Genomic DNA, 17207 nt, shown 5'->3' on the forward strand with positions numbered 1-17207 from the left:
GTGGGTAGCACTCTCACCTAGCAGTAAAAAGGCTCACTGGTTTGAATCCCAACCACACCACCTGCCTGGAGTTTGCATGTTCTCCCTGTGCCTGCGTGAGTTTCCTCCTACACTCCAAAGACATGCTGGTAGGTTAATTGGCTTCTGTCTAAATTGGCCCTAGTACAGTCCCTGACAAAAGTCTTGTCGCTTGTGTACAAATTGACCTGAAGTGCTGCTAAAATATATTTTTAATCAAGATTTTGTTACAAGAAATGGGTCATTTTAATCCCAACAGCTTTTGTAATAATGTTTCAGTGCAAAACGAAACTGACAAAAAAAGTATTCTAATATTCACAGCTTGGTAAAGCCCATTAAGTCAATTTTTGCCAAGACATAAGTGTTGTCGCCTTGTTATATGAGCTTCACCTGTGACTAATAATGGATCAGTTAGGTCTCAGGTGTGTATAAAAAGAACACCAGTACACTAGACCTTTTCAACTGCAACTAGACCTCTGCAAACATGCCTAAGATTCACCCGGAGACTAAAGTGTTGATTATCAAGAGGCTGAAGACCAGATCCACTGCTGATGTGGCAGACACCTTCAATGTGTCTCAGCGTCAACTTCAGAGGATAAAAAAAAGATTTGAAGAGACTGGAGACAATTTGGACAAGGCCAGGTCAGGCCGACCCCGCAAGAAACTGCTCGAGAGGACCGTTTGTTGGCTGGAAAATCCAAGGCCAGCCCATTTTCCACTGCAGCAGAGCTCCACGAGACCTGGTCACCTGAAGTCCCTGTGTCAACCAGAACAGTTTGTCGGATTCTGTCTCGAAATGGCCTCCATGGTCGAATCAGTGCCCATAAGCCAGCACTAAACAAAAGACAACTGAAAAACCGTGTGGCATTTGCCAAGGGCCACAGCCTGCTAAAAGGATGGACTCTGGAAAAGTGGCAGAAGGTGGATTTTTCAGATGAGTCTTCTGTTGAATTACACCACAGTCACCGAAAATATTGCAGGAGACCTACTGGAACCCGCATGGAGCCGAGATTTACCCAGAAAACAGTGAGGTTTGGTGGAGGCAAAATCATGGTCTGGGGTTACATCCAGTATGGGGGTGTGCGAGGGATCTGCAGGGTAGAAGGCAACATCAATAGTCTAAACTACCAAGAAATCTTAGCTACCTCTTATATTCCCAACCATAAAAAAGGCCAAATTTTGCAGCAGGATGGTGCTCCATCGCATACTTCCATCTCCACATCAAAGTTTCTTAAGGCAAAGAAGATCAAGATGCTCCACGATTGGCCAGCCCAGTCACCAGACATGAACATCATTGAGCATATGTGGTGTAGGATGAAAGATGAAGCATGGAAGACGAAACCAAAGAATATTGATGAACTCTGAGAGGCATGCAAGACTGTTTTCTTTGCTATTCCTGATGACTTCATCAATAAATTGTATGAATCCTTGCCAAACTGCATGGATGCTGTCCTTCAAGCTCATGGAAGTCATACAAGATATTACATTTGGATCTCACAGCACCACTACTTAATTTGCTGACATATTTTTGGATTTTCAGTAAAGTTGTTCAATTTTTGCATAGGCGACAAAACTTTTGTCTTGCCAAAATTTGACCTGTCTGTCTTGATTAAATTTTAAATCTTTTTTCAGTGAAACTAATTTATTTCAGTGCATTAAACATCATTTGGGAGGGCTTTAGCTTTCATATGAGCTATTTCTAACACCAATTGATTAATTAAAAGTCAGGTTAATAGCAAGAGTTTCTACAAAATAGAGAAGTGACAAGACTTTTGTCAGGGACTGTATATGAATGTGAGTTAGGGACCTTAGATTGTAAGCTCCTTGAGGGTAGGGACCGATGTGAATGTACAATGTCTTAGTAGTCAATAGATCACAAAGGGAAGTATTACTTCTCAAATACTTAATGACCATGAGTGGTACCTTTCCTAAATTTAAATCAACCAATTCTAGGATCAATAAGAGTAGTGCAAACAAGTGTAACCCCTGTTTTTACCACATACTGTTGGACAGGTCAATTAATTTGGTCGCAGGCTGGTCGGTAAGTTGAGCTTGGAAATGTCTTTGTTTTTCCTGTATGCGTTACCCTTCCAATGCTCCTTGCTGCAGTGACCAGTTATAGGTGGGGGCAGTAACCACTTGTTTGTACTATGAATTATATTGGCCAGGCAATGCACTGACACCCTTTCTGCCACAGTGCTATGGACTGGGTGTTCCGTGTGCCCCTGTTCCTTTAAGGAGGGGTGGGCTCCCTCCAGGTTTATCTGCCCTACACCTGTCCATTTAAATGCATGTGCTTCCATTGTCGGAGACCCACAGAAATTAAAGTTTAAGTCCACAGAAAATGGGGTGCCTTGTTGGGGCTCTGTGGCTTACGTATGTATTTGCAAATGTGTGCAACTAAACCCCTGTTTTTAACGCATACTGTTGGACAGGTCAATTCGGTTGGTCGTAGGCTGGTCGGTAAGTTGAGCTTGGAAATTTCTTTGTTTTTTTTAGGATCAATAAGAGTAGCATACATTTTAGATCTCTGGGGCTGGTCGGTAAGTTGAGCTTGGAAATTTCTTTGTTTTTTTTAGGATCAATAAGAGTAGCATACATTTTAGATCTCTTATATTGATATTTATTAGTTGTGGTAAAAAGTGTATAGTTCCCCACTATCACTGTACATTTTCTTGGTTGTTCTTCCGCAATGAAAGTTTCTTCTATAAGGTCAGCACAATTCAGAAAAAACACGCCTTTTAATTTACACTCATTATTTGCCATCAGAAGTTACACTTCTACTGCTGTCAAGTTCCTGTAACTCTTTGTTAATCACTTGGACTTTTTCCCAAAGTCAGTGCCATTTTGCAAAACCTCAGCAATATATTTCAGTACATTGTAATTGGTTCCTAATAGTACTCCACTTATAATCCCTAAATTCTAAATTGTCCTTAGCAATTTATACTGCTCCCTAGTACCCTGATCCTGAAAGACATTTTCCTGCATTCTCATGAAATCTAGATATTTAAAGTTTGTTCAACAGAATAGATCATGAAAACTATGTAACTTAAATTATAATATTACTTCAATTGAAGAAATATACAGCAATCAATCATCTGACATCTCTCCTACAAAAGGAAAGCAATTTTAAAAAGACTGTCACCAAAATAATACTGTATAGTAAAGGGCTCCCTGCAAAGATGACATTGAATAGGCACCTCTCCTGCTGATTGTGCCACTACCCTATGCAGTTGTTAGGAGAAACCATTGGCTGGAGATCCGACAGAACCTAATGCTTCCAATGGTGTGGATTTCGTGGTTCCCAACTGGACACTGTGATTTATACTGCTACCCGTTCCATCACTACAGGAGGCAATATTGACATAGAAGCCGATGGATCGAAACATCAAGCACAGTAGGAGACCAGGAATTTGACACTCTTGAAAGTGTTGGATTCTGCAGAATCTTCAGCTGCCAGTTTCTCTTGAAGAGTTCTGGGGTATGAGCAGCTAGAGAGTTGAGTATTCCATGCCTTATTTGCAAGGAGCTCTTTATTGTAAAGTTTATTTTAGTAACATAGTAACTTTATACAAATACCCACATCTTGATTTTTTTTTTTTACAACAAAAGCAGATACCCCCTAATTGGGACTTTAAAAGGCCACCAACACTATTGTTTGTGTAGAAAAGATTTTTATTACAATAGTCACAGATCAAACAAGTGATCAAATGTATAAAACGACGTATACCGTCTAAAAAATGTACACATACAACATAACAAAAAGCAAAAATCAAAATAACATTAAGTATAAAATGACATACATTGAGGGCGGAAAGTATTCAGACCCCCTTAAATTTTTCACTCTTTGCTATATTGCAGCCATTTGCTAAAATCATTTAAGCTATTTTTTTTCCTCATTAATGTACACACAGCACCCCATATTGACAGAAAAACACAGAATTGTTGACATTTTTGCAGATTTATTAAAAAAGAAAAACTGAAATATCACATGGTCCTAAGTATTCAGACCCTTTGCTCAGTATTTAGTAGAAGCACCCTTTTGATCTAATACAGCCATGAGTCTTTTTGGGAAAGATGCAACAAGTTTTTCACACCTGGATTTGGGGATCCTCTGCCATTCCTACTTGCAGATCCTCTCCAGTTCTGTCAGGTTGGATGGTAAACGTTGGTGGACAGCCATTTTTAGGTCTCTCCAGAGATGCTCAATGGGGTTTAAGTCAGGGCTCTGGCTGGGCCATTCAAGAACAGCCACAGAGTTGTTGTGAAGCCACGCCTTCGTTATTTTAGCTGTGTGCTTAGGGTCATTGTCTTGTTGGAAGGTAAACCTTAGGCCCAGTCTAAGGTCCTGAGCACTCTGGAGAAGGTTTTCATCCAGAATATCCCTGTACTTGGCCACATTCATGTTTCTCTCGATTGCAACCAGTCGTCCTGTCCCTGCAGCTGAAAAACACCCCCACAGCATGATGCTGCCACTACCATGCTTCACTGTTGGGACTGTATTGGACAGGTGATTAGCAGTGCCTGGTTTTCTCCACACATACCGCTTGGGATTAAGGCCAAAAAGTTCTACCTTGGTCTCATCAGATCAGAGAATCTTATTTCTCACCATCTTGGAGTCCTTCAGGTGTTTTTTTTAGCAAACTCCATGCGGGCTTTCATATGTCTTGCACTGAGAAGAGGCTTCCGTCAGTCAACTCTGCCATAAAGCCCCGACTGGTGGAGGGCTGCAGTGATGATTGACTTTCTACAACTTTCTCCCATCTCCCGACTGCATCTCTGGAGCTCAGCCACAGTGATATTTGGGTTCTTCTTTACCTCTCACACCAAGGCTCTTCTCCCCCAATAGCTCAGTTTGGCTGGACGGCCAGCTCTAGGAAGGGTTCTGGTCGTCCCAAACGTCTTCCATGTAAGGATTATGGATTATGGAGGCCACTGTGCTCTTAAGTAGGAACCTTAAATGTAGCAGAAATTTTTTTTTAACCTTGGCCAGATCTGTGCCTTGCCACAATTCTGTCTCTGAGCTCTTCAGGCAGTTCCTTTGACCTCATGATTCTCATTTGCTCTGACATGCACTGTGAGCTGTAAGGTCTTATATAGACAGGTGTGTGGCTTTCCTAATCAAGTCCAATCAGTATAATCAAGCACAGCTGGACTCAAATGAAGGTGTAGAACCATCTCAAGGATGATCAGAAGAAATGGACAGCACCTGAGTTAAATATATGAGTGTCACAGCAAAGGGTGTGAATACTTAGGGCCATGTGATATTTCAGTTTTTCTTTTTTAATAAATCTGCAAAATGTCAACAATTCTGTGTTTTTCTGTCAATATGGGGTGCTGTGTGAACATTAATGAGGGAAAAAAAAAAAAGAACTTAAATGATTTTAGCAAATGGCTGCAATATAACAAAGAGTGAAAAATTTAAAGGGGTCTGAATACTTTCCGTCCCCACTGTATCTACTCTCCGGTGGGTGATGTACCCCAATACCCATATGGTATTGGGGTACATCATCCACCGGAGAGTACCTATGTCATTTTATACTTAATGTTATTTTGATTTTTGCTTTTTGTTATGTTGTATGTATACATTTTTTAGACGGTATACGTTGTTTTATACATTTGATCACTTGTTTGATCTGTGACTATTGTAATAAAAATCTTTTCTACACAAACAATAGTGTTGGTGGCCTTTTAAAGTCCCAATTAGGGGGTATCTGCTTTTGTTCTATAACCAGGGATCGGACACCACACTTTTCTTGATTTTTTAAATTTTATGTTTATCCAGATAGGACTGAATATATGTTCCTTGAAAAGCCATTCAAGGGTGAATACTGCTGTGCAAGATGTGAGCTAGTTATTTTTTTGGAAGCCCAGATCCTGGATCTGGAGAATCAAGGGCAACACTGCGAAGGCTCAACAACCTGGAAAGGAGTTTGGACATTACACAGCAGATGCAGGCTGGGACCAGTACAGGGGAGGGGTAGGGATATGGAGGTGCAGGGTCCAGAGGTAGGAAGAGCCTTAGAGAGGCTAGTCCTGAGTTGTTGGATCCCAATAAATATTCCAAATGGCATAATGTTGGGGATATCAGCTCACGGGTAGCGTTGCTGGATCAGACTTCCTCCTTTAGCTGCCAGAGCAATTACTGCTTTTGTGAGTATGGGGGCAACGGTACTGGCGGCAGATACTGGTGGTAGGGGATAAGCACATACTGGTGGAAGGGAACTCAATAATTAGAACGACAGATAGGGCAATCTGTTACAAAAAGACTGTGGTCTCCAAACAGTATGTTTTTTACCAGGTGCTCAGGTTCGGGACATCATGCATCGGATGGACAGATTGTTGGGGGGGCTGGAGAGTACCCAACTGTCATGGTGAACCTTGGTACCAATGACAAAGTTATAGATAGATTAAAAAATTATTTCAGGGACTTAGGGAGCTATATTGAAAAAAGGACCTCCAGGGTGGTATTCTCAGAAAGACTGCCTGTACCTCAAGCCACACCAGAGAGGCAGCAGGAGATTAGGGAACCTAACAAGTGCCTGAGGAACTGGTGCAGGGAGGAGGGTTTTAGGTTCCTGGAGAACTGGGCTTACTTTTCAGTCAGTTACCGGCTCTATAGTAGGGACAGACTGCACCTAAATGGGGAGGGTGGAGTCTTGCTGGGGGAAAGGATGGCCAAAAAGTTAGAAGAATTTTTAAACTAGTGAACAAATGGCAGAAAGTGTGACTGTGGTCAATGTAACTGGGGTACGTAAAACCAACATGCGTGGGCTGGCAGAATCCTACCGCAGCCTTGGAACAAGCAGGGATAAAACAATATGTGGCCATACAAAACTAAAAGGCATGTTCACTAAAGGGGTCTGGTGAACCAAATGAAGGAACTGGAACTACTGATGTATGAGGTGGATTTTGACTTTGGGAGTAACAGAGACCTAGTTTGAAAATATACATGACTGGCTTTTCGACTGTCCAGGGCTACTCCCTGTATCAAAGGGACATGGTAGGTAGAAGAGGGGGAGAAGTGTGCGTGTACGTCAAGAGTGATTTGATGGTGAATATGAAGGATGTGACATTACTAACGGGACAATGGAAGGGGTGGAACTTCAAAGGGAAGAACAAAATGGGAAATTAATAGTGGGGTTATGCTACAGGCCCCTACCCTGAAGGATGAAGAGGAGACTGATCTCCTTCACAGTTAGAAATGGTAGTGGGGCAGAACAATTTAATAATCATAGGGGACTTTAATTATCCAAATATCGACAGGGCAGATGGAACTGCTCACTCTTCTAAGACTCAGCACTTCTTAAATGTCTTGAGGGACAATTTATTTTATGTGCCAGTTGTGGTGGATGCCCCAACTAGGAACAAGGATAGATCTACTAATCACAAACAATCCAGTGCTGATAGCGAATGTGGAAGGGATGACTTAGGAAACAGTGATCACAGAGCAATTACATTCACGGAAAGGCACAGGAAAAGCAGACACGAGGGTAGGACAAATACATTAAAGTACAAAAGAGCAAAATTTATCAAACTGCCCTTCCATACTTCATGACATTAAATGGGAAGATAATCTAGAAACCAAATACAGTGGAAGTGCTTTATGAACATTTTAGGTAATGGCACTAGCCAGTGTATTCCAATGGGCAACACATATAAAAGAAATAAGGCTAAACCTGGGTGGCTAAATCCAAGTGTAAAAAGACACATTCAAAAGAAAAACTTTACTTTAAGAACTATAAGGCTGAGGGTGCACCATCAACATTCCAGCACTACAAAGAATGCAATAAGAAATGTAAGAGCGCAATAAGGACAGCAAAAATAGACAATGCAAGATGAATATCAGAGAGAGTAAAAAGAACCCCAAACATTTTTTTAAATATAATTATAGTAAAAAAGAAAAGTCAGAGCATATTGGCCCCATAAAGGATGATCAAGGGAAGTTGGTTACAAGAGACAAGAAAAAGACAACTGCATTAAATACATTCTTCCTCTCAGCTTTTACTATAAAAAAGGAGGGGCATAATAAACAAGATGTTATTGTTAGCAACACAGCCTTGTGGCTAACAGAAGCCAGTGTTCTAAAAAGGCTGGAAAAACGTAATGTGAACAAATCACCAGGACCAGATGACTGGCACCTGAAAGTCCTCACAGAACATAGCCAGATCATCGCTGGACTGTTATTCCTAATCTTTAAGGAAAGGTTACTGACTGAAATGGTACCAGCAGATTGGTGTAAAGCTAACGTAGTACCAATATTGAAGAATGGGTCGAGATCTATACCTGGAAACTATAGGCCAGTCAGCCTAACATCAATAGTTTGTAAACTATTGGAGGGGATGAGAAGGGACCATATCCAGGAATCTGCAGATAAGAATAGTATCATTAGTAGTAGCTAGCATGGATTTATGAAAGATTGTTTTTGGCAGACAAACCTATTAACATTCTATGAGGAAGTGAGCTGTAATCTGGATAAAGGATGGCCGGTGGATGTAGTGTATCTAGACTTCGCCACGGCATTTGACACTGTGTCCCATAAGCACTTAATCCACAAATTCTGTTGGCGTTGACGATAGTGTATGTACCTGGATAGAAAACTGGTTACAGGGGCGTGTCCAAAGGGTGATGATAAATAGTGTATCTTCTGAATTGTCTGCAGTTATAAGTGGGGTACCCCATGGCTATGTCCTGGTACCAATCCTGTTTAACTTGTTCATAAATGATAAAGATATAGAGGTTAGTATAAAAAAGTTTAATCTCAGTGTTTGCTGATGATACAAAGCTAAGCAGGAAAATAGCTTCACAGCAGGATATAGCAACTCTACAGGAACACCTTGATAAAATAGAGGGATGGGCAAACACATGGCAAATGAAGTTCAATGTAGGGTAATGTAAAAATCCACTTGGGAGCTTAATGAATATGAATGCAAGTTACACGCTAGGGGGAGAACCTCTGGGGGAATCGAGGATGGAAAAAGGTCTGGGAGTCCTAGTAGATCACAGGCTCAGCATGTAATGCCAAGCTGCAGCAAGCAAGGCCAGTGGAATATTAGCATTCATTCAAAAGGGCATATACTGGAGAGTTATAAAACTATAATTCTGCCTTGAGTATGCCGTGCAGTTCTGGTCTCCAGTTCTCAGAAGGTATGTGCTTGAACTGGAGAGAGTTCAGAGAGGAGCAACAAAACAAAAAACAGGGCTCAAGGATCGCAGTTATGAGGAACATTTACAAACATTAAACGTATTCTCCCTGGAGAAGGGACGCCCAATCTGGATGGCCCTGCATGTCACCGCACAATGGGCCATGCTGCTGTGCAGTGACATGAATGAAGTGTCACACTGTAAAGGCTGTTTAACACACGGTACACTTTGGGTCATGGGCCCAAACAGATGTGCCCAAACAGATGTGGTGGAAACCAACTAGAATAACATGCAAGTTTCATCCACAGTTCTCTACCTGTGTTCAAGCCCTGTTTAGCAAAGTTATTTAATGTAACAGCCATCGCCTTATCTGAAATCTGTGCAAAAAATTTATGGAAATTGCATTTGAGAGGTGAAGATGTAACAATTTTTACAGGATATACACGGTAAAGAACATATGTAGATTAACACATTAAAGAGCTCCATTGGAAAGTTCACAGCTTGTCTTTTCCTCTACAGTCTTATGTATTCTTGGCAGGTGATGGACAAATCTGACACACCTTTGCCCAGTAGACAATGAAAGCAATCATGCAAAGGCCACATAGCTAATGTGACCCTCAACCAAATGCATATTTCATCTTGGCTGTTTGATATAGACACACTGCAGCTTGTTGGTGCCATACTATGCACTGGTTGATGATTATTAGAGAAGAGCCAAAAAGGCATTTTTCTGACACAAAAATGTGTGTGGGTACATTTATACCCTGTAAGGTTGTAAAGGCCCTCTTACTCATTAGGCCACAGTAGGGACACACTGTCAGGATCATTGATGAAACAACTTTATTGAATGCCTGAAATTCCAAAACCAATTTAAAATAAAACAGATTCCTAATAAATCCCTATATTTGACCAGTGCTAAACTTGTATCGTTATCAGGTCATCGGAGCCAGTTCCCCAAAAAAACCCTATCCATTTTAAATTTCTAAATTCTTTTTTGGCAATCAGAGCTTTAAGTTACATTCCAAAGTCATGTTCCAAAATAGAAAAAAACTGGGCTAGTGATTTTTTAAATTACCTGTGGCATCCCAGGAGTGTCAAGCCAGATTTTGTATATGAGTTCAACAGAGAGCCCATGTCTGCAAGAGAAAAAAAAAAATAGATGAGGCACAATTTTTTTTACCTACATATTGTATAACCTTCACTCTAGGCCACCCTGGTCCATCAATGATTTACATCAGCTGCTGGAATGCAGTGGAAATGTATTATAGAGATTTTAGTCATTTCAGCCCTAACACACAAATCTTCACATTTTAGTTACAGGTCTACTGATTTGGCAACAACTTTTGTTGTTTATGATGGATGCCAAAGTCATATGTTTATTGATGTTTTTGGGAACAACCACGTTTTTTGGGGAATGTAGTTTTCAACTGTTATTCCTTATACTGTATGCTATTAAGGCCTTTTTTAAGTTCGCCCAACGATAGACAACCAAATAGAAAGTACCAAAGTATTCTAGGTTTTGTTCTATTTATTATAACAGTAAAATTGTATTTCAGGTACATAGCACATTTGCAAATCAAAAAAGGGTATTTTGGCTCTTAATACTGACATCATTCTCTTGATTGTGGCATGCGTAGTGAGTGTAGAAAAAACAAATCTGGGTAAACATAATTACAAATAATTTACCTTGAAAAACAGGTCCTGTCTATTTACGTTTGTATTTAGCTGTCTGGCTGGAAGTCTGCTTTAACTAAATTCTAAAAGGCATGTGTGACATACGGACATAGCAGTGAAAGGGTTAATCAGGGCTCAGAGCTGTTCTCACTTCAATCTGAATTGTGAGACTTCAGATTACCACCCCCTGCTTTTCAGAGCTGAGAGATCCTGTGTAAATTCTGGACTTTGAACTGATGTAGAGGACAGATGGCTACAGATAAACAGATACAACTTATGCAGGAGGATTGGTTTCATTCTGTGTATCTTCTGATGCTAGTCACCTCACTGGATATATGTGAGGGTCTTCAACCATTTTTGGTATGCAAAAAAACCCTTTATAATACAATTGAAACCCAGTGTATTTTTTTTACTGTTGAATTTGAAAGTTATCATGAAGCTTTGTAATATTTTATGTTTTAGGTTATGGCAGGTTTTCAGACATAGCAGAAAAACTGGATGATACGTAAAAAAAAGTGATGTTTATTGCCAAACAAGATCAAACTCTGTCCTCGATATTCTGAAACCTTTCCATCAGCATTGTTACGGCTGTTTGAGCTAAGTGTCGGATATTTTTACTAAAAACTGACAAGAAATGTATATTTTCAGACATTCACATCTTATTAGTCTTGAAATATTTTGATAGTTGTGAAAAGAGCAGCTGTAGTGTTCAGAGATAGACAAAAATTCAGGTCAGACAATGTCTTCAGATAAATCAACCCAACAGATGGGTGATAACAAAAAAGGCCTGTAACATACAGTACTGTATATACATATAAAGTACTTCTACAAATATATACAAAAAACAAATGTTTGATTTTCCATAATTAGATATCCAGCACTGCGGTTAGTTAGCCTGGTTTGCATAACAGCATACAAATAGAGTACAGGCCTCAGGAGTGCAGAATGCAGAGTCCAGAGTTCAGGAGTGTGGATCACACAGCCTGCAGGGCTCACAAGTGCAGATTGCAGGGCTCAGGAGCAAGTAACACAGATTGCAGGGGTCAGAAATATATAACCCACATAGTGCAGAGGTCAGTAGTAAATTTGTATTTTTTTTTTTTTTCGCATTCATAGTAAGTTCAGCCTAATGTGTTTATATTGTATGCTTGTATCCTTGCATTTTCACGTCTTTAAAACACCATTGTGGTTGGAAATTGTCCTGAAAGAATGACTCACTATATAGACAGTTCTTTTGTCAAGCATAATAAAATACTATGACCCTGACTCACTAAAGTGCAAAGTTAAAATGTTTTCATGTTAAAAAAAAAAAAAATTTCGACTTCGCAATTGCAATAGTGCCTGATTGGAGAAAGGCTTTCCATACACCAATATGCAAAGTTGTGGAAGTTTCTCTGCCAATAAAGTTTGCAAGGCATAATTTTCTCATAACAGTCAGTTTGTGTGCACACATTTTCACATGCTGAAACAGCAGAAAGCCATCAAGTAATAACAAGGAGTGCTCCTAGAGGGTGTTTGCAGTACTTGGGTTATACCGTGTTACCTACCAATTAAAGTGCATCTATAGTCAACACTTTTTCTTTAGTTTTGTATAGAGCATGGAAGGGCTAAAACACCTACCAGGGTATTGTTTTTTGCTGTACCATTAGTGAAATCTATCTTCACTGTCCCAGAGATACAATAGGAAGTTAGAAGTGATCTCTCAAAGTGGCTTCCCCACTGACAGTTGAAATGTAAACAAAACAATGCTGGTAATAGAAAATTCTGAAAAAAAACAGTATGCCCCTCCCCCCCTTGGGTCTGGTATGGATTGTAAGGGGAACCCCATGCCAAAATTAAAAAAAAACATATGTGGTGCCCCCAAAATCCATACCAGACCCTTATCCGAGCATGCAGCCCCGGCAGGCCAGGAAAGGGGGGGTGAGTGAGCGCCCTCCCCCCCCACCCCACCCCACCCCAAAGCACTTTGTCCCCATGCTGATGGGGACAAAGGCCTCTTCCCCACAACCCTGGGCTGTGGTTGTGGGGATCTGCGGGCGGGGCTTAAAAATGGGGCCCCCAGATCCCGCCCGCCCCCCTCATGTGAATGAGTATGGGGGATATAGTACCTCTACCCATTCATCAAGTGTACAAAGTGAATAAAGACTGTACACAAGTTTTTGACAACTCCTTTATTAAAAAATAAAAAACTATGTCCCCCAATGTAGATCCATTGTCAATCACGCAGCCCTCCACCACTGCTGGACCAGAATTTTTTTTTAAAAAATCGGCCTCGTCGAACGCTCCCCGTCAAATGCTTGCTCCTCCATCTGACGTTTCTTAAATAGCTAAGGCGCGAGTCACACGGGGAAGATGGGTTGGTATGGATTTTAAGGGAAACCCCACACCAAAATTGAAAAGAAAAATGGCGTGGCCCTTCCCCCCCAAAATCCATACCAGACCCTTATCCAACCACGCAGCCCGGGGGGGGCGAGTAAGCTCTGCCGCCTAATGCAGGCTCCAACGTTTGACAGTTCTTATATAGGTAAGGGGCGGTGTCACCTGGCAACATTACCTGGTGGCACCGCCCCCTTGCGACATCACTGACTCAGCATGCACTGGTCGATGACTTCACAAGGGGGTGGGGTTTCCAGGTGGTGTCACCAGGTGGCCCTGCCCCTTACCTATTTAATAACTCTCAAACGGAAGGAATTGTCAAAATCCTGTGTACGTTTTTTATTTATTTTTGACACTTTTTTTTGGTGAATGAGTACCTACTAATTCACATGGGGGGGCCGGGATCTGGGGGCCTCCTTGTTAAAGGGGGCTTCCGGATTACGATAAGCCCACTGCCCGCAGACCCCCACAACCACAGCCCAGAGTTGTCGGGAAGAGGCCCTTGTCCCCATCAACATGAGGACAAGGTGGTTTGGGGTTCCCACGTGCCCCAATGTTGACAGCATGTTGCCTGGTATGGTTTAGGAGAGGGGGCGCTCGCTCGTGTCCCCCCTTTCGAGACCTGTCGTGCTGCATGCTTGGATAAGGGTCTGGTATAGATTGGAGGGGCACGCCGTTTTTTGTATAAAGTTTGACGTGGGGTTCCCCTTAAAATCTATACCAGACCCGAAGGATTTCAATCCTATTGTTGGAAAGAACTTGTTGTCACAATGTGCAAGTATGGTGGCTGTGCCTCCTATGCAGCAAAGTGGTTTTACATGACATAACAGTAACAACAAAATTACAGTTAAAAAATACACTATAGTTTCAGTTTACCCATCCATTAAAAAAGCCAGATTTGTGGCTGGACTTATCAATTTTTTTTTTAATATGGGTTTCTGTACTTTGCCCATCATCACTGCACTCTACACCTTTATATTAAATACAAACTTATTATATACTCAATGGAATAATGTTAATGGCCTAACTATATTTAATGCTAACAACAAGAAGCAAAACTACTTTTCAAAATGGTTTCCAATTGAATTTAGTTTCAGGAATACACTGACTCCCACGCTTTAGCCGCCAAAAAAAAAAAAAAAAAATCTATGCTTCTATTCTCGTAAAAATAACAGTGGAGAAATCTTTTTTACTCAATCAGGAACTGTACTCTCCTTTTCAGGAAATAATCGTTCATTTAATGTCTGAATACTATGGAAATAGAATTTCCACAAAGAACTAGCAGTAAAATTAAAACCACAAATTCTTAATACTGGCAACAAAATAAGCATAACTTGGCAAAGTCATGTTGGAAAATGTGCCTAGCCAATCGCAAGTCACGGTGAGTGGTTACAGAGCCTGGTCTTGAGTGTAAATATCTAATAGAGTACACTTGAAAAAGCAGAATGAAAAAATAAGGAACAGGACGAGAATATTTCAGTTTAGAGTATGGCACTGTTTACTACGAATGCCTAGATCATGTTTCAGAAACAGACACATGCTCTGGTTAATGTCATTGCATTCTGGAAAATGTTTTTTTTTTCTGATGCAAAATGTATCATTCAGCTTCTAGGCATATAGATATCCTACATTACATAAACAGAATTGAAATGAAGTTTGACAGTGTTAAGAGCAACTATTTACAGTTTCTTGAGGTGCAGTATTTTTACCTGTCCTCTCCATACAAAATAAACAACCACTTCTCCAGAGACATTCTGCAGTTGCCCCTTATATTCTATCGGCAGCACCTGTACGGCATTTTAAAAGCCTCAGGACCAAACCAAAAGTAATTTGCTGACTCGCCAGAGTATTCCAGAAAACATTGTAAGTAAACTAAAATCAGACATTTGACTCCATATTCCCGAAAGCTCAACCAAATGTAGGGAAATACAGTTTAGATAAGATAAACACTGCACAAACAACCTCTGTTTTTACCTATAAGGGCCCTTTTACATTGGCTTTCCGATCTGGTCTGCCTGTCCATTTTTCAGGTGGACCTGATCAGAAGGTCCATGTGGGTCTTGTGTCTGTTTACACCCTCCTGCCAGTCCATCCAGGTCTGGTGAAAAAAAAAAAAAAAAAAAAACATGGAAAAGGACTGTGACCTTTTCTTTTTTTCTGGACATAAACATAACGGATCGGAGGTAGCCTAATGTAAAAGTTTGCTTACATCCAGCTGCCCATAGAGCCATCATGGGTCCACTCCTGTTGGATGTGTAAATGCAGACACAAACGGGACAGGCACAGATGTAAAAAAACATTAATATCCAACCCGTTCAGGACTGCAATCTATATCAACATGAATTTGTGCTCTATAACCTCTCTCTAAGAACCACGGGGGGTGCTGCTCTGTAACTGAGAACATGCTTTCTGAAATTTTCCAAAAATTAAAGGCACAAGTTTTTTTTTTTTTTTTTTACCTTAATGCATTCTCTGCATTAGGGTAAGAAAAACCTTCTGTGTCCACACCTTTATACTTACCTAAGCCCTTTGTAAAACCAGCGCTGTGCACGAGAGCAGCATCACTGCTCTCTCTCTCCTCATTGGCTCAAAGGTAGCAGCGAGAGGCACTGGCTCCTGCTGCTGTCAAGCACAGCCAGTGAGGAGGGAGCAGGGTGTGGGGAGGAGCCACACTGTGTGTGTCAATGAACACAAAAAGTATGGCTTGAGAGCGAGCCTGCTATGAGGGCACTCAGCGGGGGGATCCAGGAGCATCAGCAGGGGACCCGAGAAAAAGAGGATCGGGGCTGCTCTGTGCAAACCCATTGCGCAGAACAGATAGAGTATTCCATGTTTGTTATTTTAAAAAATATCTTTACAATCACTTTAAGGATATAGAGCTTGTAAAAGGGGAGTTAACCCAAAACCTATATTTTTGCAAGATTGGATTCAGAGCTTTTAGGTAAAAAGGATACCATCAGCTATAGGGATTTAGTCCAGAAGGCAGCCGGCTGCACAAGAACAAAATTTGAGATACTCGTTGGCTTTGCCTCTTGAACAGCAGCATATTTCACTGGAGTGCACCTTTAAACTGGCACTACTGTAAAAAAATATGGATGAGGAAGAAGTAAAATGGGAGATTTAATATCTACTTTTCCTGTGGGTGGTGAGTAAAATCCTTGCTCTCTGAAAGAGTACCAGGTATATCAGATTTGTTGTCCCCCAGTGGCTGCTGTGGTTCCTCCCCTTGGATAATATGTCACTACAGAAAACAGTAGTAATGTAGTAGATTGCAGGAGGAACCACAGCACCCAGTGGGGGACATACTAGCCGACACATCTGAAAGTGTTTGATAGCAGTGCCACTGGTAGCTCTTTAAGAAATCAAAGATGTCACTCATTGTCTGGCATAAAGGTAATTATTAATACTCTTATGAGTCGGTTGACTTACAAGTTTTATAACTTTCCAAAAGTATAGAGTTTGCTGTTATGAACAATATGCTACTAGCTTCTTTCAGCCTAATAACTAAGCTGACCTACTAAAACAAACATATGATCTTTGCAGTCCCAGTGGAAGTTTGGAGCAGTTATACTTTCAGCTGCAGTCATAAAATTAACAACTCATGTCAACTGTTTCTCTTACAGCATCCGGTCTGGAAAGAGCAAGGACAGCGGTGTATATCTGTTCGGCATCATCTTCCTTCACATAAAATAGAAGCTATACTACTACAAAATTTCATTTGGCTGCTAAAACAAATGAATCATTGAATTTGTTTCCTTTATTTGGCTTATGGATGTAGATTAGTAAAACAAAAAAGTGCAATATCTATTCATTTTACAACTTTCAGCAAAAATACAATAATCCCTTTAATGGATTTTACAGAAAATTCATTTTCTTTAAACTCCTGTTGAAATGTTTGATTCTCTGTTTTCCATATAAAGCAAGTTTACATTTTATAATTTACATATGGGTCACTCTATTATATATATGTTTAGGTAACACATCTGTTCTTTGAA

At 40.7% G+C, this 17207-nt stretch overlaps 1 protein-coding gene across 2 annotated transcripts in view; it reads right to left on the bottom strand.

Annotated features, from left to right (window-relative positions):
* The window catches only part of AOPEP (aminopeptidase O (putative)), a 615981-nt gene that overhangs the window by 238238 nt on the left and 360536 nt on the right, over window positions 1-17207 (bottom strand). For both annotated transcript variants that reach the window (XM_073633214.1, XM_073633224.1), the window contains one exon: window positions 10238-10298. In XM_073633214.1, the coding sequence (XP_073489315.1) occupies window positions 10238-10298 (61 nt within the window). The remainder of the gene's footprint in view (window positions 1-10237; window positions 10299-17207) is intronic.

The sequence above is a fragment of the Aquarana catesbeiana genome, linkage group LG01, assembly GCF_042186555.1.
Source record: "Aquarana catesbeiana isolate 2022-GZ linkage group LG01, ASM4218655v1, whole genome shotgun sequence".
Lineage (NCBI taxonomy): Eukaryota > Metazoa > Chordata > Amphibia > Anura > Ranidae > Aquarana > Aquarana catesbeiana.